Source organism: Asterias amurensis, chromosome 6, assembly GCF_032118995.1.
Source record: "Asterias amurensis chromosome 6, ASM3211899v1".
NCBI lineage: Eukaryota > Metazoa > Echinodermata > Asteroidea > Forcipulatida > Asteriidae > Asterias > Asterias amurensis.
The window spans coordinates 11,084,411-11,109,471 of record NC_092653.1 but is presented as its reverse complement, the minus strand read 5'-3'; the positions used below and the strand labels follow the sequence as shown (position 1 = coordinate 11,109,471).

Below are 25,061 nucleotides of genomic sequence, written 5' to 3'. Positions count from 1 at the left end.
TCCTCACTATTAGGTCCCTAAAAAATGGCATCATCGTGCGCTCATCAGATGGTCACCTGGAATTTCCCAATCGAAGATTACATAGTAAGAAGAGATAATAACTATGCTCAACCACTTGAAGGTTATCGTGAACAAACGCTACGTGCTTTTGTAGTCCGAGTTCAACTTCACGATTTATAAACTGCTCCGTGCTGGAACAAAAGGCACCATGTTGTGCAGTACACTGTAGCAAGGGACAAATGTCAAGCGGCTAGTCTAGTTCAAGCGTGTTGACATTCGTTTTTGCGTGTACTTTGAACAAGCAAATACCAGGTCAGGTTTAGATGAATGAGTATATGCACACTAGCAATGCTGGAAATGGCTCACCTAAGAGAAACGACTACAGCTAATGGGTTAATTTAATTTACATGGTTTATTAATAAAATGTCATCGCAGCCAGAGGCTGAGTTAAGACAATTTTTACAGATATATTTACAAATATATATTATTTTGTTACATACAAAAATACAAATATTTATGGGGGAAAAAATAAATAAATATAGATACACAATATGGCAATGCAATGATAGCAGAAAGGTGTGTCCTGTTCATTATACCCACGATGTGGCAGAAAAATAAACGGATCGATTCAGCAAATACTTTATATAGGTCTGTACTGGTTTTCAGTACAAGTAAGGAAGCCAAAACACACACACAGGGAATCAAAAATAAAACCAAAATGCGTTTTTTTCTCCACTCTGACAACTGCAAACAAATTACATCAACTGTTTACTGCAGATATTCCTTCAACCTCTGTGAAGTTATTTTGACAGGCAAATACAAGCATGCCATCTCATGAATCATCATAAATTCCTTAATCCAAGGCCTGGAATGTCACCTTCTTTTTACTTCATAAAGAACACTTCCATTGGAAATTTTATTTAAAAGTCTATGGGTTACTTTTGAAGGGGCACCAAGAACAAGACTAGAGCAACAGAGGCCATGGCCTCTGTTGCCGCTGTGCAAGTCTTGGCCTGCATTCTTTTCACTGTTCACAGGAGCATCAAAATGCTTTTACTTTTTGAGAATAACGCATTTATTTTAAGCACATGTCATGACACGGCGAAACGTGCGGAAACAAGGGTGGGTTTTCCCGTTATTTTCTCCCGACTCCGATGACGGATTGAGCCTAAATTTTCACAGGTTTGTTATTTTATATATAAGTTGTGATACAGGAAGTGTGGGCCTTTGGACAATACTGTTTACCGATGTTGTGTGATTGCTTTAAAAGACAATCAGAGAACACTGAATGAAAAGTTGAGTTGTCAGACATTCGCAGAACCACCACATTACAACTCATGAAGAGTATTGTACACAGTGTCATTTGATTGTATTCGCACCATTCAAATCCTAAATAACAGGTTAATGACAGTGGGCCCACCACAATAATGGGCATCTAATGGTGTGCTTAACCAGATAGACATGCAATTTTGATGTTCACTGATACAACGAGACCACAATACACCCTTCAACATTACCTGGACACCATCGGAGGTATTAATACAGTTGTATATATGGACAGAGCGATATTTCAGCAGATAGCCTGGATAACGTACACATGTACCATTTAAAACAAACAATCACTGCACAGAACGTGTTAATATCTAATTATCTTTTCATATATCTTTTCATATTATCTTTTCATATATCACGCTCTTTTGAACTTCAGACACATTTACTGCGCCTTGAACACCCAGCAGGGTGGATACATGCGCATTACAAATCTTATTATTATTATTATTATTATTATTATTATTATTATTATTATTATTATTATTATTATTATTATTATTATTATTATTATTATTATTATTATTATTATTATTATTATTATTATTATTATTATTATTATTATTATTATTATTATTATTATTATTATTACCAGATATGCTTATTCAGCATCGCAAAGCACACTGAGACTTTCGGCATAAATACCCTAATGTATTAAAGACACTGGACACCTTTCGGTAATTGTCAAAGACTTAGTCTTCTCACTTAGTGTATCCTAGTAACATATATGCACAAAATAATAGTAACATGTATGCACAAAATAACAAACTTGTGAAAATTTGAACTCAACTGCTTGTCGAAGTTGCAAGATAATAATGGAAGAAAAAGCACCCTTGTCACACGAGACGATGTTCTCAGCACCTTCCCAGCTTTTCTTATTCTGGAGATTTACAGTTAATGTTGTCCTTGCAATTGTATCCACCAGGTGCCTACACAATATTTACAGGCCAACCAGTCAAATGATTCAACGATTTGATCCCGTCCACTTCATTCATGAAAAGTGGCAACCGAAAGTGTTGTCCAATGAGGGTCCGTGACATCGTGCACGTGTTTCTCCAAATATTGCTCAGTCTGGGATTTCCCCTTATTCCTCACACTCGTTGCCTGCGTTTACATAAAACATGACTGAGTGTGGATTCCTGACCCGTGGGAACGAGCTTGGCATGAATGTATTGCAATCATTCCTCCATTCTCTAATATAACTTCCATCTTTTTTATAACTTGTCGTTGTGGGACATTTGTATACTACTTACAAAACAATTAGTTGGTAAGAAAAGAATGTCCATAGGCCTACTCGTCTTTTTAATTTATGCAACCATTTGGTTTTAACACTGAAATTTTTTAATATTGCTGTCCATAGAGCGTCCCCAAGTGCCGTTATGGTCGATTCCTCAATGATTCCTCCCACATCCACTTGTTTTTCCCAGATGTTACAGCAAACATTGAAAATGGCACAATCATTCCCCCTTTGTCGGACCTCCCCTCTTTGTTATATTTTTGCCGTTGTGGGACAAAAACAATTATTTTTAAAATGGTATAATGTCCGTATTCCGACTTTGTCATTGCCAGCATTCCAGTATTTGGGAACGTTTTTTTTTACAAGCTAAGAAGCCGACCTCCCCTCGCTGTCATATTTTTGCCGTTGTGGGAAAATGCATTCAAACATTTTTCTTTTAAGGTAGAATGTCCATAATCCAACTTTTAATATTTAAAGATGGAATACGGACATTCTACCATTTAAAAGAAAAATATTAAATGCACTTTCCCAAACGGCAAAAATATAACAACGAGGGTAGGTCCGACATTCTGAACGTGTAAAAAAAATGTTCCCCCAACTCAAATGCCCGCAATATTAAGAGGGAAACGGACATTCTACCTTTTAAAAGAAAAACATTAAATGCATTTTCCAACAGCGGCAAAAAATATAACAACGAGGGGAGGTCCGACATTATTAGCTTGTAAAACAAATGTTCCCCAATACTGGAATGCGGGCAATATTAAAAGTCGGAAGACGGACATTCTACCATTTTAAAGAAAAATATTAAATGCATTTTCCCACAACGGCAAAAATATAACAACGAGGGTAGGTCCGACATTATTAGCTTGTAAAAAAATGTTCCCCAACTCCAATGCCGGCAATGTTAAAAGTCAGAAAACGGACATTCTACCTTTTACAAGAAAATTATTAAATGCATTTTCCCACAACGGCAAAAATATAACAAGGAGGGTATGTTCGGCATTATTACGTTGATAAAAATGTTCCCCAATACTGGAATGCCGGCAATATTAAAAGACGGAATACGGACATTCTACCATAAAATAAAAAAATTAAATGCATTGTCCCACAACGGCAATAATATAACAACGAGGGGAGGTCCGACATTTTGAACTTGTAAAAAAATGTTCCCCAACTTGAATGCCGGCAATATTAAAAGACAGAATATGGACATTCTACCATTTAAAAGAAAAATATTAAATGCATTTTCCCACAACGGCAAAAATAATAAAGAGGGTAGGTCGACATTATTGGCTTGTAAAAAAAAAAATCCCAAACTCGAATGCCAGCACTATTAAAAGACGGAAACGGACATTCTACCATTAAAAAAAATTGTCAAAAATATAACAAGGGGAGGTCCGACATTCTTAACTTGTACAAAAATGTTCCCCATCTCGAATGCCAGCAATATTATCAGTCGGAATACAGCGGCCATTTTACCATTAAAACAAATTGTTTATTGTCCAAGGACAGCACAAATATAACAAGCAGGGGAGGTCGGACATTCTTAACTTGTAAAAAAATGTACCCCAACTCGAATGACGGCATTAATAAAAGACGGAAACTGACATTCTTCAAAGTCTCAAGCGGCATTAAAGAATTCTTTTGTGTACAATTATTCAGGCCGCCTTCCCTATTATCATTGAAGGCATTCATGCTAACCCATGCGTGAAGTTATTACTAGACTTGTTGCGGGGACCTTGTGTGGCCCCGCAAAACTTGCCGCTTGCAAGTACCACCGCTCGCGTGGACCCCGTTCCGTCCCCGCAAAATACCCGCGGGGGTGCGGGGGTCCTCGTACCCGCCACGCAGTTTACTCGCGGGTACCCATTCCGAACTCGCGGGGGTTTGGAATTACTTGCGGCTGGTACTGTACATGTAACAATTATTTTGAGTAATTACCAATAGTGTCCAGTACCTTTAAGCTCAAGCGAACTTCCTCTGAATGCTTTGTGTGAAGAGAATTTGACAGCACAGGGAAACTCTCCCGAAATGTTTGTTACGAAATTGTGACATCAAAATTCATTTGCATTGCAGGAATGATGAACAGGGCTAATATTGACATTTACTCACCATTTCGCAGTCAATCTGTAATGATACAATGGTGTGACTTCTGCTAGAGTATTCATTGATGTTATTTGTTGCTATCTGTCTCTGGCCCATACCTGATGAAGAAGAAGAAATAAGTACAAAGAGGAGTAAAGCCTGCTTGATACTTCATGCGAATGCGAAGTGAATTTGACGTCACACCCCTCCTTTCGCAGCGGTATTCGCAAGTGAGTTGAGCGGAGTTGAACTGCTGCAAATTTTTCGTTGCGAATTTGTGACGTCAACATTCGTATCGCATTCACATTCGCAGGAAGTGTGAATCGGGCTTAAGACTCTAGTGAGAATTGCAGAGACAAACTCTCTGTTAGAATAAGAATAAGGATCGTTTTCTTGGCAACCATAACCGGGTTGGATTCGTTATAAAAAATACATCACAAAACCTGAAACAAAAAGTTAATCTATACTTATAAAGTGTAGCTGAGGTTAAAAAAGTAAATGCTAAATATTAAACAATGGCCAGTTACTATTTTACAAGATAAAATGGGTACTAAACAGCCCATGTTAGAACCTACAAACAATTTAAGCATTTTTTAAACATGTACTTAACTTACACCGTTATGTTACTCGAAGGCAAAATCCTCTTATAGCTAAAGCCTTTGAGAAAGACTCTGCTAGGGTCTAAGTGTCAGGACATTAACTATTTTTGCATTTATGTTAAAATTAGCTGTTGCAAACAACTTACAAACCAAAAGGACCTATGGAATAGATGCAAAAAAAAAGTTAATGGCCCGATGTTTCGACCCTAGCAGAGTCTTTCTTGAAGGCCTTAGCTAATATGATGTTGCCTTTGAATTGCAAAAACTTTCTTACCTTCTTCTAAGATTGCTAATAGATCGTCCAATGTCTCGCAGTCTACAATGAATAGATTCTCAACGTAGAATCCCTTATCTTTGGACCATCGGACCGGCAGTGAGTCTCGTCCAGATGGGTTCAGTAAGTCTTTTACCTACACACATGAGCAAATAAAGAGGAGAAAAGGCATAAATAACAGCATTGTAAGTTAAGTTCCTTCTTTTTGAAAATAAAGAAATTAGCTGTTGCAAACTTCTTACCAATGACCTGTAGTAAAAATGTAAACAGTTTATCGAACCTAGCAGAGTCTTTCTCTGTGGTAAGTTTGGGCGTGAAGAGAAATTGATACGGTAGGATTGTAGTATATATTTTTGTCTAAAAGAGAAGAACTACGAGTTAAAAATTCAATCAAAATTTGATTACCTAGTGGACTTCTCTTGGTCTAGAAGATGAAACTCTCTGAACTTTCAAAGAAATGTTTTGTATGTGTAAACATCGCCCATCAACAGCCGTTTACGTAACTGACAGTAACGCTTCTCAGATTCAAATTTGGGGGGCATAAAACGGACATCTTTTTCAGTAACCACATCTCTTTAAAGTGAAATAATTTCTCAAAATGCTTTATACTGTACATCAAAAGCTGCTGCACTTAAAGTAAGTTTAATTGCCATTTATGTTGAGAGTGATATCCAAACGTATACATCCCTTTTAAATTCACGACACCAAACAATGAGAAACTTAACCATTTGCCATACTGCTAAAATGGCAGCGCGCATGAATAAAGTTCAAAGAAGATGCGCACAACAAGCTTAACAGTCATTCTTACACTCTGGACCCACCTGTTCATTGTATATCTCCAAATAGGAAGCACTGAGAGTGTAGTTAACATTAGATCCTGACTTCTGACCTAGGACGTCAAAGAGATGAACGAAGGAACGCTGTATAAGTCCATAGGTATACTCTGTCTGCCTTAAAGCATCCTGCAATAGAGACGAAACACAATCAGTCGGGGTATCAGAATTATTTACTGTTAAGACTACCTTGCATTTTTACGTCACAGACGTAAACAGCGCCCTCACTGAGGTAAAAGGAACACCTCTTATTGACTAATGGTTGTGAGTGACAGGCATGCGAGTTCACACAGTTTGACCTCAGGATGGCAGCATATATGCAAAGATTTTTGTAGCAACATAGTAATAATATTGATTCTTTTAAAGCACAATTTCAAAGAAAGATCATTGCGCCTCACACATTATTACCCCTGGCCATTTATTTCATTCCCCTAGAAAGTATAGCCTGTGCTGCTAAATCTGAGCACACTAAGCTAAATCAATCACAAGAACCATCTCTGCCCTTCAGTTGAACCCATTTCCTCATGGGTTATGAGAAGCAACTGTAGTTACTTGTGGCTCGAGGAAGGACACAAAAACAGCCACATAAGCCACAAAGGCCATGGAAGGAAAAGGGTTTAAGAACAACTGTGCACACCTGTTTCTCCATTAGTTGTTTTTTTCCCCCTGGAAAATCAGTGCATGCAGGGACAACTTAGTCTACATTTTTTTCTGTGAACAACTACTGTGATTTTCCTATTCCAGGAAAAGGCCCAATGATGACCGCATGGAAATAAATGTTGTTGAATTGAATTGATGTAAATTTTGATGACGGAGATCAGAGAAACAAACAAAAACAAATTTGAGCTGGTTAAAAGAAAGTAAAAAATGACACTAAACTTATATTTGTCACTATTTTACCTGGTTGATGGGTCCCGTGATTGTGTATGTTTTCCCAGATCCAGTCTGCCCGTACGCAAACGTTGTACATGCGTACCCGTCTACCGCCATCTCAATCATCTGCTTAATACCGCATTTCTCCAGTACCTCTCCCTGCGTAGTGTCCTTGTCGAAGACTGCGCTAAATGTAAAAGTTTTGGACTTCTCCGGAGTCTCCAACTACAAAGAAATATTTGTGGAAAAGTTAGAACGTCATTCCAGGAGAATTATTCCATACATTTTGGTGTTTTTTTTTAAATTTCATTTGTGTATGCACTGTATTTACGTTTAGTTTGCTTTTCTTATATTCATGTACGATCACTGTGCATTTCAGCTTTTGGGCTGCAAGGAGTGTTTTTACTAAACCCATAATAAAAATACAATTTTGCGTTGCAAGAACATAACACAAGTGTTTATTTGGAGGCTAAGTTTCACTGAAAAGTCAGGAAATAAGAACTTATGAATTATGTTTAGTTTTTGTTTTCAAAAGTAAATTCATATAAATGTTGCAACCTACCGTCAGATCCAAAAAAAACGTTTATATGTTGCTTCATACAAAATGTTTCTAAGCGAATTTAAAAATGCTTAACATTCAATTAGCTTTTAAGAAAATGTGCAACTTTTTAATGATATCTTCTTCAAGTACATTAACCCTTTAGAGACCATTCACTAATAATATAATCATCACAAAAAGCTCAGACATCGCCTTATTTGTTAATTTATTTAATCAATTTTTAAAAATGTCAACAAAATTAACATGAAACAGAAAAGTTGTTTGGTTTTTAAAATCAGGATGTTATGTTAAAATCAAACATTGGAAAATTTCATATCCGGACATGACCTTACTTATTACCTCTATCTGTAAATGAAAATATTGTTGTTATTTTTATTTTTACTGGTTTATTAAACACATCTGCTTGTTGCAGCCAGCAGGCTGAATTATAAATCACAAATCTTGTGGCCAATTAACTGCAGTTGCGGCCATGGCATTTTGGTACAAGACGCGCGTGGCCGCTAACAAGGGTTAATCTTTTAAATCAAAATGAAGTTGAAACAAGAGCGTTTATGGTAACTAACCGTTATTGAGGATGAATTGTGCTGGATTTTGACGCAATCTTTATCCGTCCTTTTCTTCTCTGCATCACTCACCGGTCGAACCCTGGCAGAATGAAATTAAACGAAGGGGATTAAATATAAAAATCTTGCAAACCTGTGTGAAAAGTGGATATTATTAATCAAGAGCAACTTGAAACCTGCCTGAAGTTACAGTGCTGAAAGTTCAAACAGAAAACACTGTTGGAGCTGTGTGCTTCGGCACCCACCTAGGTATTGTTGTATTGAATATGGAGGAAAGAACCAGGTTTTAAATGTGCTAGCGCTCAATCAACTGAGCTATCTTGCCCTAATGTTTGTTGTATCCCTTATTTTGTCAATATCTTTGTCCTGGGGTGCCAGTGAGTCAGAAGCCACACAACCTGTAGGCCTACTGCTGTTTAGCCAGGAATCACACCCATGTTTACTTATGATATACAATCTGGGAAATGGCAGCCGAGGGATCACCTTAAGGGGATGCAACTTCTTATTTCAAGTATCAGGGGAAACTGACTTTGTAAGTTTTAAAGTAATTTTGAGATGCAGAAGAAGAATATTCTAGGCCTAGTATTTTTCCATGTATTTTATAGAAGAATTTGAAATTTTGCATGGTGGTCGTACAATGTTTGGTTGTCATGGCCGAGCGGGGGTTCGAATCCCGGTCGTGACACCTGCTATGTAAAATTGGGGAGGTAGTGTTTTCTGCTCTACCGGCCAGGCTTCGGACTGATGATATTTAAGCCTACATGCGTATGGACTGTAAAAGGGGTAACCCTGTTTCAGCCCTACTTGTAGGAGTAGGTGGCAACAGCCTCTGGAAGAAAAATAATTGTAGCCCATGCCTTGAAGTGGCCTTCAGGCCTTGTGTGTCTGGCGACTTGCATAAAATAAAAAGTATATAAACAAATATATATAAATAAATTTGAGTTGTGGATGTTCTAAGAAGAATCTCTTGGTGTACAGTATACATGTTTAAAAAACATTTTATCAATTACGCTCTCATCATCGTCATGATTTTAATTGTCCCTTGTGACTTGAACAGTGCAAATCGCAGTGTACAAGGCTTGGTCCTGGTTTGGTGTGAAACACACCGTGGATGAAAATACTACAAACAATAATTGCACAAAAGAGTACATTGTGTGTTGCCCGAAGGTAAGGGCGCAAGGCTCTATTTTAAGTCCTTGAAGGACACAAAGTGTATATTCAAGTAACAAAAGGCTGCAAAAAGCAATCAATAGGCTCGTGACTACAACAACTTGTTGCATTTCTGTTACATTTTTGTTGCTTACTCCCGAAACAAGTTTTTCCCATTCCCAGAATTTCACATTCCAGTAATGATTTATTGTTCATTGATCAAACCTTGACACTCGGTTGTCTTGAAACACAATTTTGCACATTTTGCTTGCGACTCAGGTTTCTCCAGCAACTTTTCAATAAGTCCTTCTTCTGGGCACACAATGAGCAGATTATTTTTTAAAGCCATTATACACTTTCGGTAAAGACAAAAACAAAAGTTCACAGATTTACAAATAATTTACAGGGTTTACAGAAGGTAATGGTGAAAGACTTCTCTTGAAATATTATTCTATGAAATGCTTTACTTTTTGAGAAAACATTCAAACAATATCAATTCTCGATAGCAAGAATTACAGATTTATTTTAAACACATGTCATTACACGACGAAACGTGCGGAAACAAGAGTGGGTTTTCCCGTTATTTTCTCCAGACTCTGATGACCGATTGAGCCTAAATTTTCACAGGTTTGTTGTTTTGTATATAAGTTGTGATGTACACGAAGTGTGGGACTTGGACAATACTGTTTACCGAAAGTGTATAATGGCTTTAAGTAGATTTTTTATGGACAATTTGTGGACTGCCAAAGGTATAAGTGTGAAGCTAAAAACATCAAGGTATATCTTTCATCCACCCTCAGAGAGAACCATATCATCTTACAATCCGATCCCAAACACAACGAACACTGAAAGACCCTACCCTGCTGGAGTAGACAAACAGCATTGTGCACATGAATGTTCCTGAACATAAGACCTGTAATAATCACTGTACAGCTGGCTGCATATAACCATAGAGCTCCATCACACCATGGTACAAAGCATGGCCAGACTATATAATTATCTCCAAACCCAACAAAAGCTTATTCTACTACAGTCAAATGAATCCAAATCCAGCCAGACAACAAGGAGTAAGAGCATCAGGGAGTTGGTTCCTATAGGTGGTGGGCTATTATTGGCCCTGGAGGGTCGTCTACTTGTATGAAACCCTATCTAGGTAATGTGTACATTTGTCACACAATGACACCCAGTAACTGGTTGTTCACCTGTTGTTACCTCCAAGCTTAGCTCCAAGGCAGCTTTATGCGTAAATTGCCCTTCTCTGATCTTCTCTGAGAAGAAGATGCATTGTTGTGCTTAAATAAGAAGCTTGTACAGGTTGCACTAAAGCTGCGCTTATTAGAGGACAATGCTGAATCTACATGTTGACCAAAATCTACTGGTCTTACACAATTTCAACATGGCTTTGGAGTAAGTTTGAAAGTTTGACAATTGATGCTACAGACTTTGTGGATTAAGGACTAACCATGAAAAAGAAATGAGGAAGAGCAACTGTGTACACTGATAGTTATAAAGATAAAAACACCACACCAAACTTGAGGTTCTTCCAAGTTCCCATTGAGGTTGTACGGGGTTTGTTTCAATGGGAAGTGTCAAAACTTTGAGAAAATGGTGTTTGAAAAGCTTATAGACACCACTGTATCCAAAGAGAATCTGAAGCACTCCTGTATTTACTTATTAGCTTTTTGTAAGTGCTTCAGTCAACGTTGAATATTGACTAAAGATTACACTGTGTGCAATCGGCATTACTGAAACAAATAATGGAAAACTATTTGATCAGTAAGCTTTAAAAATCTTTTCTATTCAATTATCCTATTTACTAGAAGAGACATTTGGAGCTAATCTGTAGGAGCAAATGTCAACGAATGGTCATTTGTGGAGGAATCCTGGATCCATGAGCTGCCTTTATAAGCATGCAGTATCCATGACTGAAAAAAAAACCTGTCGGCTAAAAACATGACGAACATTCACAAAAGCCGTACAGTCACAGGCAGATAACAACTTCCCTTATTGTACAAAAGCAAAGCAAGATGAAACACAAAATGAATCAGTTGCTACTCAAAGAGCACCACTTGCTACTCAAGAAGTCAAAAGTTGCTACTCAAATGCGTTCAGTGAGCACAGAACAAGCTATAAAAAGCTTTTTTTGTTGAAGATGTACCACAACTTTTCTGCAAATATGACAAAGTTAAATCCAATGGAGACACATGGTAAACTGACCTCACTATCAACTAAAACATCGCGGAAAATAAGTCCAGGTGGAAACACATGGTAGAATTACACCACAGCTAGTCAAGGTAACTTTCTGCGTGACAGCGGCAGAAAAAGTCCATCTGAAATACAGGCTTTAAACACAGCTTTAGTCTAAATAATTTGCAATGCAAAACTGCTGGCCGAAATCGCTCCTCAACAGGGCTTCGCACTCCACATGGTCTTCCCATCTGCTGAATGATGCAATTGTCAAAAACAAATAAACTGCACTTTCCAAATGGCCTCTCGCTCTACGAGCACAGACATGTTAAATTCACAAGCTTAAAAACAAACTGGCCCAAGACTCGGCGGTCCCTGGGCTCCTGTACAAGACAATATCCCAAAGCCATTCTTCTAGATTCTATGAGTCTTGTTGCTCAACGTGTCCTTGCTTCAGGTGATTACACAAAACATAACACAAAGCTTATGTTCCCGCTGATATAACTTGAAAAATCCTAGCACACAACTGATTCCACTCCTGACAACCAACAATGCCCAATGGCCAAAATGTAGACAGGGTCCCTTGCTACAATATTACAAAATTATGAGCGTGGATTGTTTTTGTGATCACCATGCACGACAGATTTTGTGAGCTTTCACACTGCAAAGTTAAAAAACTAACAACCCTTGTGCGACATGAGAGTGATATGACAAATTGGTAATCCTGATCATAGCACCCACAATAGCATGCGCTGTATGGGCATTTTCACCTAGGACGTCGTTCAATAAACAAGGGTTCCTTTCACACGATGATGTAGTATAAGATTTTGTCATAGATCCGGACCTCCGACAAAATGTAGCAATGTTGGACAAGATTTGACAAGGGACCCTGGAAAGTCCCAAAAATATTGTCCTTTCACATAGGTGCATTTTGTAAAATCTTACAACCATGCTACAATTTAGCAAGGGACCCTTGCAAAATTGCTCTTGTGTGAAAGGGGCTTTAGTGGTATCTTTTCTTCCTTTGCCTTCCACCTCTATAAACCTAGTTTGAACCACGCCAAGATCAGGTTTTCAGTCCCTATGCATTATAGTACCTGACCCAACTGCTTGGGTTTTCTCTGAAAAAATATTCTTGGGTTTTCCTCCAAACATCTTAAACTAAAACTTCTTTCCCAGTCTTCTCTTCATTTGGGTTCTTGGCTAGTGTGATTAAGTTCACTTTTCTTGGAGTCCTTGAAATGAAATAAGCTGGGACCAGTATCATAGCGCTGCTTAAATTCTTAGAAATTCTGCGTACTCGCACTGCCATGGCCTTTTTACACACGCTTTTTACAGACAGGGTGCTGTTAGCACAGAAGTTTTAAAGCAGTGCCATGAAATTGGGCCCAGCCTGTTTACTCCAAAACCACCTTAGATATGACCCTTAGGGTAAGTCTACACTCCAATCTCAACAAGCTTGAAAGCAGCTCGGACTTTGTTTCAGACGTCACATTACCAAGAATAACATTATTTTTATACAAAATGTAAACTGGTCACAATGAGAAATAATCGCCTTTGATAATGAAAAAGGAAGGAGAAGGGCATTTTTTCTTTTTTTATTAATGATCAGCCGGCACATTTTTAAAGACAACCGGCTGAGCTTTTTTCAAAATTAATTTGTTTTTGTCTGAGATCGTTAAAATATATACATATTTATAGCATTTGGGGTTTTTTTCGTAAAAAAAATCATTAAAAATGAGGAGGTTTCCAAATAGGAAGTGGGCGATGACGCGACAATTTTGAACATTTTTCTTTGGCCTTAGTGGCATGATCTCAAATGTCCTGAAGCACCTGCTCCCGCCATCCAGGCTAACCAAGCAACACTGCTCTCCTTTTGTTCTTGCATCTAAACATAGCGGTCGTTGCATCATCTCCGAGAATTCACACTTAACTATCGCTCTATATCAAAGGAACAAAGACCCAGCTCGGTCATTAAAATGGAAGTGCTGATTTCCCTCTCACCTGCACTTATTTCCTCACTGACGCTTTAGTCCTTGGATTAAAATTTCATAAATTTTCACGAGGAAAAAATTAACAGCAGCCACAAATTCAAAATTTTATGATTTCAGCGAGTGAAAAATATTAGCAATGTGTGCTGATGGTGTTGATGTAGAATATTGGCAGTACTTGTTTCACTATCTTTTCTGAGAGAATACAGTGCTAAAACCCAAATGAATATTCTTCGTCCCCGATGCAAATTTAACAACTAATAAATATCTTTTCTTTCAAACGAGAAGGCCAAAATATTTTGTCAAATTTTGCCCTCATTTTTTTGGGTGCGTACCATTTTCATTATTATTATTTTGTTTTGTTTTGGGGGAGAGGCTGTAGTTTTTGTCCTTTTCATGATTTTGTGGCACCCATCCCCTTGTAACGGGCCTGATTGTGCCACATTAGACCTATCCTGAATATAAGAGCTTTTTATTCCAGCAAGTGGTCTACTAACCATGAATGCTTTACTATTGTACAATGGAGGATGTACATGTTCATCCACTATGGTTCATGTACCTCACCATTGTCAACTTCACAGGCAGTATGACCTAAGCTAACCCTTCCATTTATAGGTTGCCACTAGTGACAGGTCCGTACTGTCATAAATCAGACTCAAGTGTCATATTGCATAAAATGTAGGATGAAGCTTGGCAGGTACACAATTCCTACACACAATGTGGAGTGCAAGTAGTTCAAATGTGCACTCAATGGAACTTCCCCAGTCAGTGGTGGAACTGGTGGAACATTGATGTTCTAGTTCATATGGTTTTCTGTACAGGTACATGTAGGCCCGCAGGGCTCTCCAAACACTAGCACCACTTGTTTGGTAAAAACTGCCACAGGCTATAAACACTAACGTTTCTTAATTTGCCCTGTAGGCTACTATTTAGAAAAATGTGCAACCTACATTTAAAGGTACTTTAGTTTAAAATGCTCATAATATTTCTTCCAATTCGGATGTGAAAAATTCATTGTAAAACTGTGTTAATTTGTTTTGAGTATGTGAATGTAACTTTGACCAGTGATCACGTTAGGTAGATAAATCTGATGACAAAACATGTTTGAAAATCTGAGCTACTAAAACTTCCTGAGTTCAAGTAAAACGCACAGTTTGCTAGGCCACAAACAATAATAATCAACAAGGGTTTTGTAGGATCCCTACTGCCTCAATTCTTGCACATAAACCAAATGGGTTAATGTGCCTCCATTCTACAGAATCATTGAAACTCTCGAGATGATTTTAAATGACCAGGGGTCAATTTCACAAAGAGTTAGGACTGGTCCTAATTTAGGACCAGTCCTAGGAGATATTGAAAACTAAGGCTAGTCCTAAGTTAGGGCAAGTAAATAACTTGAGATAAGACTAGTCTTACACTTGATGAAATCCACCCCAAGGAAAGTAAAGGGCGATGTTCACAGTTTTCAATACTTATTACATTATTCTTGAAAACTTTCCTTTTTCCAGGCCCCAATAAGGAAGTCCACTAGGTGCGAAACATTCCACTTTGAAAATGTGTTAAAAGTGTAAAATCAGTTTTTATGCCCAATAGTCAGTTACATTTCTCAAATTGTTTATCTCAAAAAAGCGACCACCTTTTGAAATAACACTCTCACAAGTTAGTTTTATTGTATGCATGCATCTACATCACAGGATTAAAACCATCAAACGAATCCAAAAACCAAAGGTACATATATTCTTTGCCTTTAAACTCCTAGATGATGAGTCAATATTCTAAACTAATGTTTAGCACCTACCTAACGACTACATTAACTTGTTCCAGGTTACCATCCTCCAAGTCCCAGTCATCCGCCAAGGAATCTGGAGCTGAGTTGAGGTTACTCCTGAAATACGAGGAAGACGAGAACAAAATCAAGAAATTATCCATCAAATTTAACATCTTTTATATCGTTGCGGTACCCGCTGCCAAAAACATAGGATTCGAACTGCCTCTAGCTACCGGGCAACCTCAGTAGTCTAGTTGGTAAGACACTGCTCTAGAATTGCAAGGGTCGTGGGTTTGAATCCCACCCGAGTAACATGCCTGTGATATTTTTTCACAGGACTCGGGAAAGTACAGTGTATACAGAGTATACAGTGCTAACACGCATCAGTGTATGGGTAAACCCCCCCCCCCCCAAAAAAAGAAGTGGTTAGAAGAATTTTGTTTAGATGCGATCAATTAAAAAACAGGGTCATACTTTTTTCATTTGCAGCGAACGAGGCAATGCAATACCACAATGTTCATGCTACACCTTCCTACAATAAGGAAAGAATGAACAGTAAAGATTTTTGTTTAAAGGAACACGTTGCCTTGGATCGGACGAGCTGGTCTATAAAAAGCAGTTTGTAACCATTCGTTATAAAATGCATGGTTGGAAAGATGTTTTAAAAGTAGAATACAATGATCCACACATATTTGCCTCGAAATTGCGTGGTTTTCCTTTAACTTTGCGAACTAACACGGTCAGCCATATATGGGAGTCAAAAATTTGACTCCCATAAATGGCCGACCGTGTTTGTCGACGAGGTAAGAGGAAAACCATGCGATTTCGAGTGATACTTGTGTGGATCATTATATTCTACTTTTAAAATATCTTTTCTAATCATATCGATTTTATAACAAACGGTTACAAACGCTTTTCAAAGACCAACTCGACCGATCTCAGGCAACGTGTTCCTATAGGCACTTAACACTATCGGTACTCACTCAAAATAATTGTTAGCATAAAAACTTACTTGGTAACGAATTACGGAGAGCTGTTGATAGTATAAAACATTGTGAGAAACGGCTCCCTCTGAAGTTACGTAGTTTTCGAGAAAGAAGTTATTTTCCATGAATTTGATTTCGAGCCCTCAGAAATTGATTTTGAGGTCTCAAAGTCAAGCATTTGAAAGCACACAACTTGTGCGACAAGGGCGCTTTTTCTTCCATTATTCTCTCGCAACTTTGACGACCAATTGAGCTCAAATTTTCACAGGTTTATTATTTTATGCATGTAAGACTGGTCTTACAATTACTGATACCAATAATGTCCAGTGTCTTTAAGCGAATACCAGGAAGTTCAATAGGGTTCTCTCCAGGCACCAGCTACGCATTTTGATACACACCAAATTAAGCCGATTTAAACTAAATAAAAGCAACAGACATCAAACATCAACAGAAAACCATACAGAATGCTATACGGCTTTTAAAACTAATATAAAAACCATGTAGAACACCTTTAGAAGACCTTGTTTCAATTCAGCGTGCTTCAGACAAACTTCAAAAATTTGGGTCCAAAACGCCCAAAAGTTTGGGGAAAAGCTTTGGGAGGACCCTGCTACATGTAGTATTTCTGAAATATTCATCTTGAAATCAGATCACTGGATGGAGGGAAAAGAAAACCCACCCAAGGAATTCGTGAAAAGAACAACACTTTTTTTCCTTCTGGGGAAGAACATTTTTAGGAGAAACACACAGTTTCTAAAAGCATGGTTCAATTAATCAAAGCTTAAAATGGAAATGTTCACAGACATTTTGTTTTTTTAATGTATTTAATAGATTATGCCTTCGCTTATTTTTTGCATTTTGGGGTTTCAGCGGTGTTATAGTAACATGGTGTTTTGGGGCCAAGGTTGCCTACATGTATTTTATAATGTTTACTGTAAACTACTGCTCCATACCTTCACAATTTATCAGCCAATTGTTAAGGCATTTTCTGCACTCACTCAACAAGCAATTGTTTATTATTGGTGGTAAACCTATGCTGCATTAAAGGGAAGGTACACATTTGGTAATTACTCAAAACAAATATTAACTTAAAAACTGACTTGGTAACTAGCATTGGAGAGCTGTTGATAGTATAAAACATTGTGGGAAACGACTCCCTCTGAAGTAGTGTATTTTTTGAGAAAGAGGTAATTTCTCACTAAAATAATAATATTCCTATCTGAATGCACACAAATTCGTCTAACAAGGGTGTTTTTTCTTTCATCATTTTCTCGCAACTTCGATGATCGATTGAGCCCAAATTTTCACAGGTTTGTTATTTTATGCATGATGGGATACACCAAGTGAGAAGACTGGTCTTTGGCAATTACCAAACGTGTACCTTCCCTTTAAATCTCAGTTCTGTACATTGAAGGTCACACAAGGACAAGCCTTTGGACTGTATTGTACTGAGTGTGTGTGTGTAACAAGGGAAGCTGTGGGTTCTGTTGCTATGCAAACAAATGCATTACAGCTCTCCCAAGTTCACCGGGCACACATGCCTTCATTTGCACAATAGATCATCTTGGTAGCGAAAGTGATTTGATTGTGGCATTAGGACATCAGAAGCCGGTTCGGCCAAGAGAAACCATAAGAAATGTGCAATGAGGCATACAAGCACGCACTATATGACTGGTTCCTCAATTTCATTTCAGTAGTATATGTAGGTCAATCAAAGCTTTGCACTAATCTGTACATAAATCTAACACAAAGTATGAAAAAGCTCCCTTGATCAAAAGTTTGTTCAACTTCTACCGTAAAAGCCAATTGTAATGTCACATAATATCTGCCTAAAATGCTTTCATCTATTTAATTTGACAAATCAGAGTCTAAAGCATTCAAGTTTGCAATTGCAGGCAATACATTTAGCTTTTTTTCCCCAGAATGTACTGTGTAGTAGGCTTTAGTTTGCTGTAGATTGGAAACACATTATTTTTGTCAAAGGTTTTTAAGGTTTTCAAGGTGAATGAAACTCTAAGTTGTCTGAAACCAGGATGTCAACAACACTGGACCTTCATTGGGAAATCGTAATTATATTGGAATGCTTTGAATGGGGTAAAAGCCTTGACCAGCTAGGGCTACGTATTGGGTTTACATGTATCAGGGGCCATTGGGTTGGCTTTAGTAGCTGTATCTTGTCCTGTCTTTCACCTCTATAGACCATGGTTCAGATCTCGGACCGGAGCCTTGCACGTGGGTTCGGTTTTCAGTCCCTTCTGTTTGCTTGGGTTTCACCTATTTTGCAGTTTTCCTCCCACATCTAAAACTGACTTCCTTGTCTTCTATACACAGTTATCTTCAGGCCTAAGGGTTAGAGTTCTACTCAATTTTAAGGGTCCCTTTGTTTATTCCCAGAAAGTTTTAAATAAAATAAAATTAATCAATGTTTGCAAATATATTCCATTGGCCTATAATACATGTACTTGTAAAACAAATACCTGTACGTACTACTAGAGTAAGAAACTCAAACTATAAAGTTCCCTACTGTACTTGCAACAATAAGATCACGTTTTCAGATTGTATATTTACACAAATGAGTATAAATGTCAGATTAGTGAAGAAGAAAGAGGAAACAATGTAGAAGGAACATCACAATCAGGGCGATAAGACTTATCAAGTTATTCTGAATTAAATGTTTTGTTAATTCCTGCACTGTTGATGTCACAATGCATTTATTTATTTATAAGCCTAATTAATGTAAACCCCCATCGCTATTGATTTATGAGACATAGCCACCAAGAAGTGACAATTTTTATGATCTTTGACCCGAATTATGTGCAAAATACATACAAAAGTAATTCATGTGCAACTTAAATTGCATGGTAACAAAGTGCAACGGTAACAAAGACGGCAGGAATGTAAATAATATATTAATATTTAACTCACTTCCTCGATAATGTATCTGTATGTGGAAATAATATTCAACCTTTTTCTACGCTGGCACTGGAGTTCTTTTCAATTTGAAACAAAGTTAAACCGATCAGTTTAGGAATTGTGAACCATCGTTTACAACATGTTATTCATTTTTTATCATATTAGTCTCGTAAAACAAGAACTTATGAAAAAATACACAATGGTACCTATACTGACTTAAGTTGCAAAAAAAATGAAGACAAATTATTAAATATTTATATTATTCTCATCTCTGATGCAAAATGACATTGATTTATTGAAGCTTTTTCTGTGATGTTTTGGCAAAAAAAGTGTCTACATGTCATGCATTATACACAACACAATGCAAAGCAGAAAAATAAATATAGCAACAAAAAGTCATTGACTTTTGTTATCAATTAACCCAGCTTTTATCTAGAAAATAGTGCAAAACTAGTGTATAAAATGTATTGATCAAAAACATTTCAATCGTTTATTATGATTTATAATTTTATTGCCAAATTAAAGTTCAAATCCAAATAGGCCTACCTAGAAATCAACAAGCAGAGCCAAAGTGATGAAATCACATATCACACATGTTCCAAGACCAATTTTTTAAAGATAGGGTTGCGCTAGCACTAAAAACTCATATCAAAAAATTTGAGTAGACTTTTAATATCATGTTTAATAGAGTTCTGTTCAATTTTGAACCAAATTAAAAACTAAAGTAATTTTTACTTTCTAACTAAAGAGGCATGTGCACTTTTTGCACTATCTACACTTCTTTCTTCGTTACTTATAAACCAACACAAAACAAATGCACTCGACAATTACACAATACCTACCGACTCGAATCGTAAGAAAGTCCGGAGAAAAACCTCTTCTTTGCGTACGCATCGCGAGCGGTGGTCACCGACGTCGATGAATTTGAGCCCCCCGGAGTGTCAGCAAAATACCCCGTCCCATCCTTTATGGACGACGGCGAGTTCGTGTAGTCCGAATCGTCGTTATTGTTCATCATTCACGAGTAAAATTACCGCAAAACTACCCTTTCTACACGTCCTCAAGGGTGCTTCAGATGGATTTCCTTCAGTAGCATGTTTACCACACGTCTGAAAATATGAACTTCAGCTATGTAAACAACAACTTCTTTTTACACGCCTTGGTTGTCAATGTACATCAAAATGGCCGGTGTAGCACCAACTCAATGCCTTCCACGGACCAACCGTTGCTAACGCCCTGCCGTTCACTTCCAAAAGGCTCGTCGCGTGGATGACGGCGGCGCGAACAACACACAAAAAGCAGCCGTATTGAGCAGTGGTGGTCGGTTCAGCTCCACAGGATTCAAGGAACTGGGTCAATACTTGTACATCTGCAACAGTTATAATGCGTTCATCTGTTCATCAAGGATTATCGATTTAGGCTTCTTTGATACAACTTGAAGCATAGGGCAATGAACACTTGAAGCAGGCCCGTCTTCTGGGTGTCTGAAGTTTGTTTGCTTGATGACTTGGGATTAGACAAAAACAAAGACGTGTGTTTGTAGTGCCGTGACGACAATGGGAATTTTCGGACGTTCGGGTGTATGAGGTTTCCAAATGTAGCTATCATGTCACCAGACTGGACTGACTTAACACAACACAAAGTTCTTTTCGGCGGCACTCGCTTGATCCTCCTTTTTGCAAGCAGAAAACCCGTAGTTTCCACAAAGTCGTAGGGCCAGACCAGGAATATGACATGAGAACATCATACACACGTAGGCCTACCTATTCCCAAAACGTGACTCACAACCCGATATGAATTCAGAAGACATCTTAAAAATATAAAAATAAAAGCGGATAAAGTCCTGAAAGATGTCCTCCTAATTAAGTTTTTGCACACTGACGTCACGTGAAAAACCTGAATAAAACAAAGTTTATACCACCTTCATTGAGTGCCACAAGTGGGATGGAACTTGAAACAATAGCTAGGTCTAACCGCGGGATGGGGTAGCCTAGACGCAGGAAATGATTAGGACTAGACTAGGAGGAGCACCACACCTCCAGGGGCACATGATAAGGAGAGTGATTCGTGGAGCCCGACGGGGACGCCCCTCGATGCTTTGATTGATTGGTGTCCCTAACCGAAAATCCCCCCTAGCGGCTTATCTTTTTATTGTTATAAACTAGTGTTCATTCTGGGATTTGTTTTATGCAAGGTAGGCCTAATTAATTTTTGAATGTGTGTAGGCCTTGCCTATAATTATAAGCCCGGTGGTTTCGCCTGCGCCGCACCCGATTCGGATCCCGCTATGACCCAGTTGTGTGTGGATTGGTTTAAGTCTTTAAAGTACTATAGCGACTATGTGGGTTTTCTGTTCTCTAGTTTGTGTTTTCCTACCAACCCCAACAGCTAAAAATTCAGTCCGCAACGTTTGCCGCCAAATAGCTGTTTAGGCCGTATAGGCCTACACTCTACAGCTAGGGGCAACAATTGCACAAGAGAAAACACATCAAGTAGGCCTAAAGTTGTTCACATGCGTCACAGTTCTTATAATTTGCAGATTGATACGCACAAGATTCACCATTCTTAAAATTCTGTTATACTTTTACTGATTGACAAAATAATAATGATTTTTATTTTTTCGATTAAAGACACTGAACTTTACTGCTGGTAATTGTCAAAGACTAGCCTTCACCCTTGGTGTATCTCAACATATGCATATAACAAACCTGTGGAAATAGGAGCTCAATCGGTCGTCGAAGCTGCGAGATAAATGAAAGAAAAGATATACCCTTGTCAAACGAAGGGTATGTTCAGACAGCGTACTAACTTAGACCCGAACCGGTCTAACTTTTACGAGCAGCGGGGGGTGGTCGTAAAAATAAAAACCCATTGCGTTCAGACAGCACAGAGTTAAACCCGATCCGGTTTATCTTCGGTTTTAAGAGGTCAAAGTAGACGCGACCCCGTTGCTCTAACATCCGGTTATATTCATCAGATTCACGCACCGAGTATGCCGAGATACCGAGTGCCCCATGCCCTGGATGATCAGACAGGGCATAATTATTTGATACAAATGGCTCAATCGAACGCGGTAACAGTTTTACCGTTGGGAGGATATGGGCACTTAAAACAAACATGAACACGACTCGAAATTATTTTAAACAAACAAAATATTGATACAAACCGCCGAGAAAACTCACCAAAATATTGTCCATATTCCATGAAACAGAACACGTTTCATTTTTGTGTTTTGTTTTATACCACTGTTTCCGATTTAATAAATACTTATAGTTTGTACTTCAATCGATTGGAATTTGCGATCTCTCAAAAGCTGGTGCCGCGATTTTTATTCCGATTGAGTCGTTCATAAACACAACTACACACGTGCAAGTTACGTAAATACATGTATTTTGCAGTATTTTCCCAACTTCCTAACAACGTGGTGATATTGCTGGCGTAGGGAATTTCCCCTACACACAGCCTCGCGCTCACTGCAGTTCATTCTCCCAGATTGAAAGTACAGCACGCTAGTAACGGTGACGGCAATAGAAAGGCACATCCACGGGATCGGTGATGGATAACTATGGGATATCAGAGAGTGATCACTATGGGATGGCAGCGCTGTACATGTGAGAAGCAATACAACATATGCTTCTTCGCTGCGCTCGTAGTATACGCATAAAAAAAACAGTTTCAATTTATTGTAGGACACTCAACAAAAAAAAGCTTGGAAAATATAATTTTGTTTAAGAATTTAATAAATCATGGGCGTGGGCCTGTGTTAAACTGCATACACTGATCGAGAGGGATTCGCCAACTCGGTAAGCGGCAAGAAAGTAATATAAATACTCGGTGCTTTTCAGCATCAGAGGCAACAGAAACCGTATACAAGCACTCCGGGTTCCGGGCGTGTGCATTGAACCACACAATGGGTCGTCCGTTGTGAGTTAAAACCGGATGTCATTCTGTCCACACGCAGTGTTAAAAGATAAACCCGAACCGGTTTAGACTTAGACCACCTCGCTGGACGGTTTAAGTTTTGGGGTTTAAACCCGATCCGGTCTAACTTTATTTGCGTTCACACGCACAAAAGTTGAACCCGAACCGGTCTAAGTGGACTTAGACCAACTTTAACACGGCGTGTGAACGACCTCGAAGTTGTGTGCTTTCAGATGCTTAATTTCGAGACCTCAAAATGTTAATCTGAAGTCTCAAAATCAAATTCGTGCAAAGTTACTTCTTTCTCACGAAACTACGTTACTTCAGAGGGAGCTGTTTCTCACAATAGCTTATACTATCAACCTCTCCCCATTACTCGTAATCAAGAAATGTTTTGTGATATAATTATTTTGAGTAATACTTACCATTAGTGAGTGTCGATGTCGTTTCACGCATACTAAACAGCGCCACCTTGTGATTTTTAGATATTTGTGTGCGCCTTCAGTGCAGACACTTTTTGCAGAGAAAAGAATTGAAAACACATAACGGCAAACGATTCTGTTTATTCTGACTATGATTCTGACGTGATGTTTCGAGAGTTTGTTATTTTCATTATATAAAAATAGATAGTTGAACGTAAACAGTGAAATCGTTTGATTTTTTTTTTCTTCTTCATATTTTGAGCTTATTTTCTGTGGGACATCCAGCAATCAGTCCTTTGATGAGACAAGCACATCACACTGCCGGGCAAAGGCCTACGGGTCTCTCACCCTTGGTCTAGTATTGTTCTTAACTTCAACCTTCACCGTTCGTTCGGCCCTTTTGGGTTAACGATAAATCTATAAACAGTTTTTCGAAACTCTCAAACCCAATCAATGCTTCGCTTCAGAGACAATACACTCTGAACCGCCGTCTAATTCTTCATGAATTGTCTCCAATCAAAATGTTTAGAATTATAGGCCTAAAGCTATTGAGAATGAGAGTCTTGGTCGACTACATCCGCGAGAACCTGGTTACTATTAAAATAAGGTTTTCTAGTTTTTTTCAGTTTGGGAAAGTTTTCCACCTGGGGGACAATCACCATCGTTTTCCAACACCAGTCTTATTTAAATAAACCCAAATAATGTGTTTTTTTCCAGAATAATAATCTTTGAAATTTACGAAATGGAGAAACTTTTTTTAAATCGTCATTCTTTGATGTTGCAAATGGGTTCTGCTTCTGTTTTCCCATAACAAATTGGACTATTATTTAAACGTTTCCAGTTTCTTTGAACTTGTTTCTCACCCCCTTTTTAGGGTAGGCCTAGGCCTATTATTCCAGATCCGGTTTTAAGTCTGGCTGTGTCTTAGTTTGCAGGCGGGCCTGGATGTATGAGGAGGGTATCAATGGTCCAATTAAATGTTTCCCGCATGTGGCCCTGTCGTCATGTTGAACTCATGACGTTTGAAGTAAGCAATGAACCACAAACAATGGGGAAATTGACTGGTAATTAATTTCAGACTTCGGTGGATGGCAGCACTCAGGATAGGAGCAGCCTTGGCCCCACCCCCTCCTTGGGTTGAAAATATTGCACATTCCCACCAGCCAACCCTCTCCACTAGCCACACCCCAATTCCCGACCAGCCAAAACCCCTCCCCAGTTATTACCCCTCCTCACCAGCTGCAAACCCCCCTACCCACCCCAATCCTCTCCCCATCCCAACCCTCACCCCACCCCAACCCTTCCCCCACTAGCAACAACCCCCTACCTAGAAGCCACAACCTCCTTGCCACACCAGCCAAAACTCTTTCAC

General features: G+C 38.5%; 1 protein-coding gene across 2 annotated transcripts in view; it reads right to left on the bottom strand.

Annotated features, from left to right (window-relative positions):
• LOC139938596 (uncharacterized) overlaps nt 1–20,908 on the bottom strand; it is a 37,805-nt gene extending 16,897 nt beyond the window's left edge. For both annotated transcript variants that reach the window (XM_071934179.1, XM_071934180.1), the window contains exons 1-7: nt 20,189–20,908; nt 15,478–15,564; nt 8,353–8,434; nt 7,258–7,455; nt 6,346–6,486; nt 5,525–5,660; nt 4,679–4,770 (exon numbers count right to left, since the gene is read on the bottom strand). In XM_071934179.1, the coding sequence (XP_071790280.1) occupies nt 4,679–4,770; nt 5,525–5,660; nt 6,346–6,486; nt 7,258–7,455; nt 8,353–8,434; nt 15,478–15,564; nt 20,189–20,364 (912 nt within the window). In that variant the 5' untranslated portion in view covers nt 20,365–20,908. The remainder of the gene's footprint in view (nt 1–4,678; nt 4,771–5,524; nt 5,661–6,345; nt 6,487–7,257; nt 7,456–8,352; nt 8,435–15,477; nt 15,565–20,188) is intronic.
• Nucleotides 20,909–25,061: the final 4,153 nt, after the last annotated feature.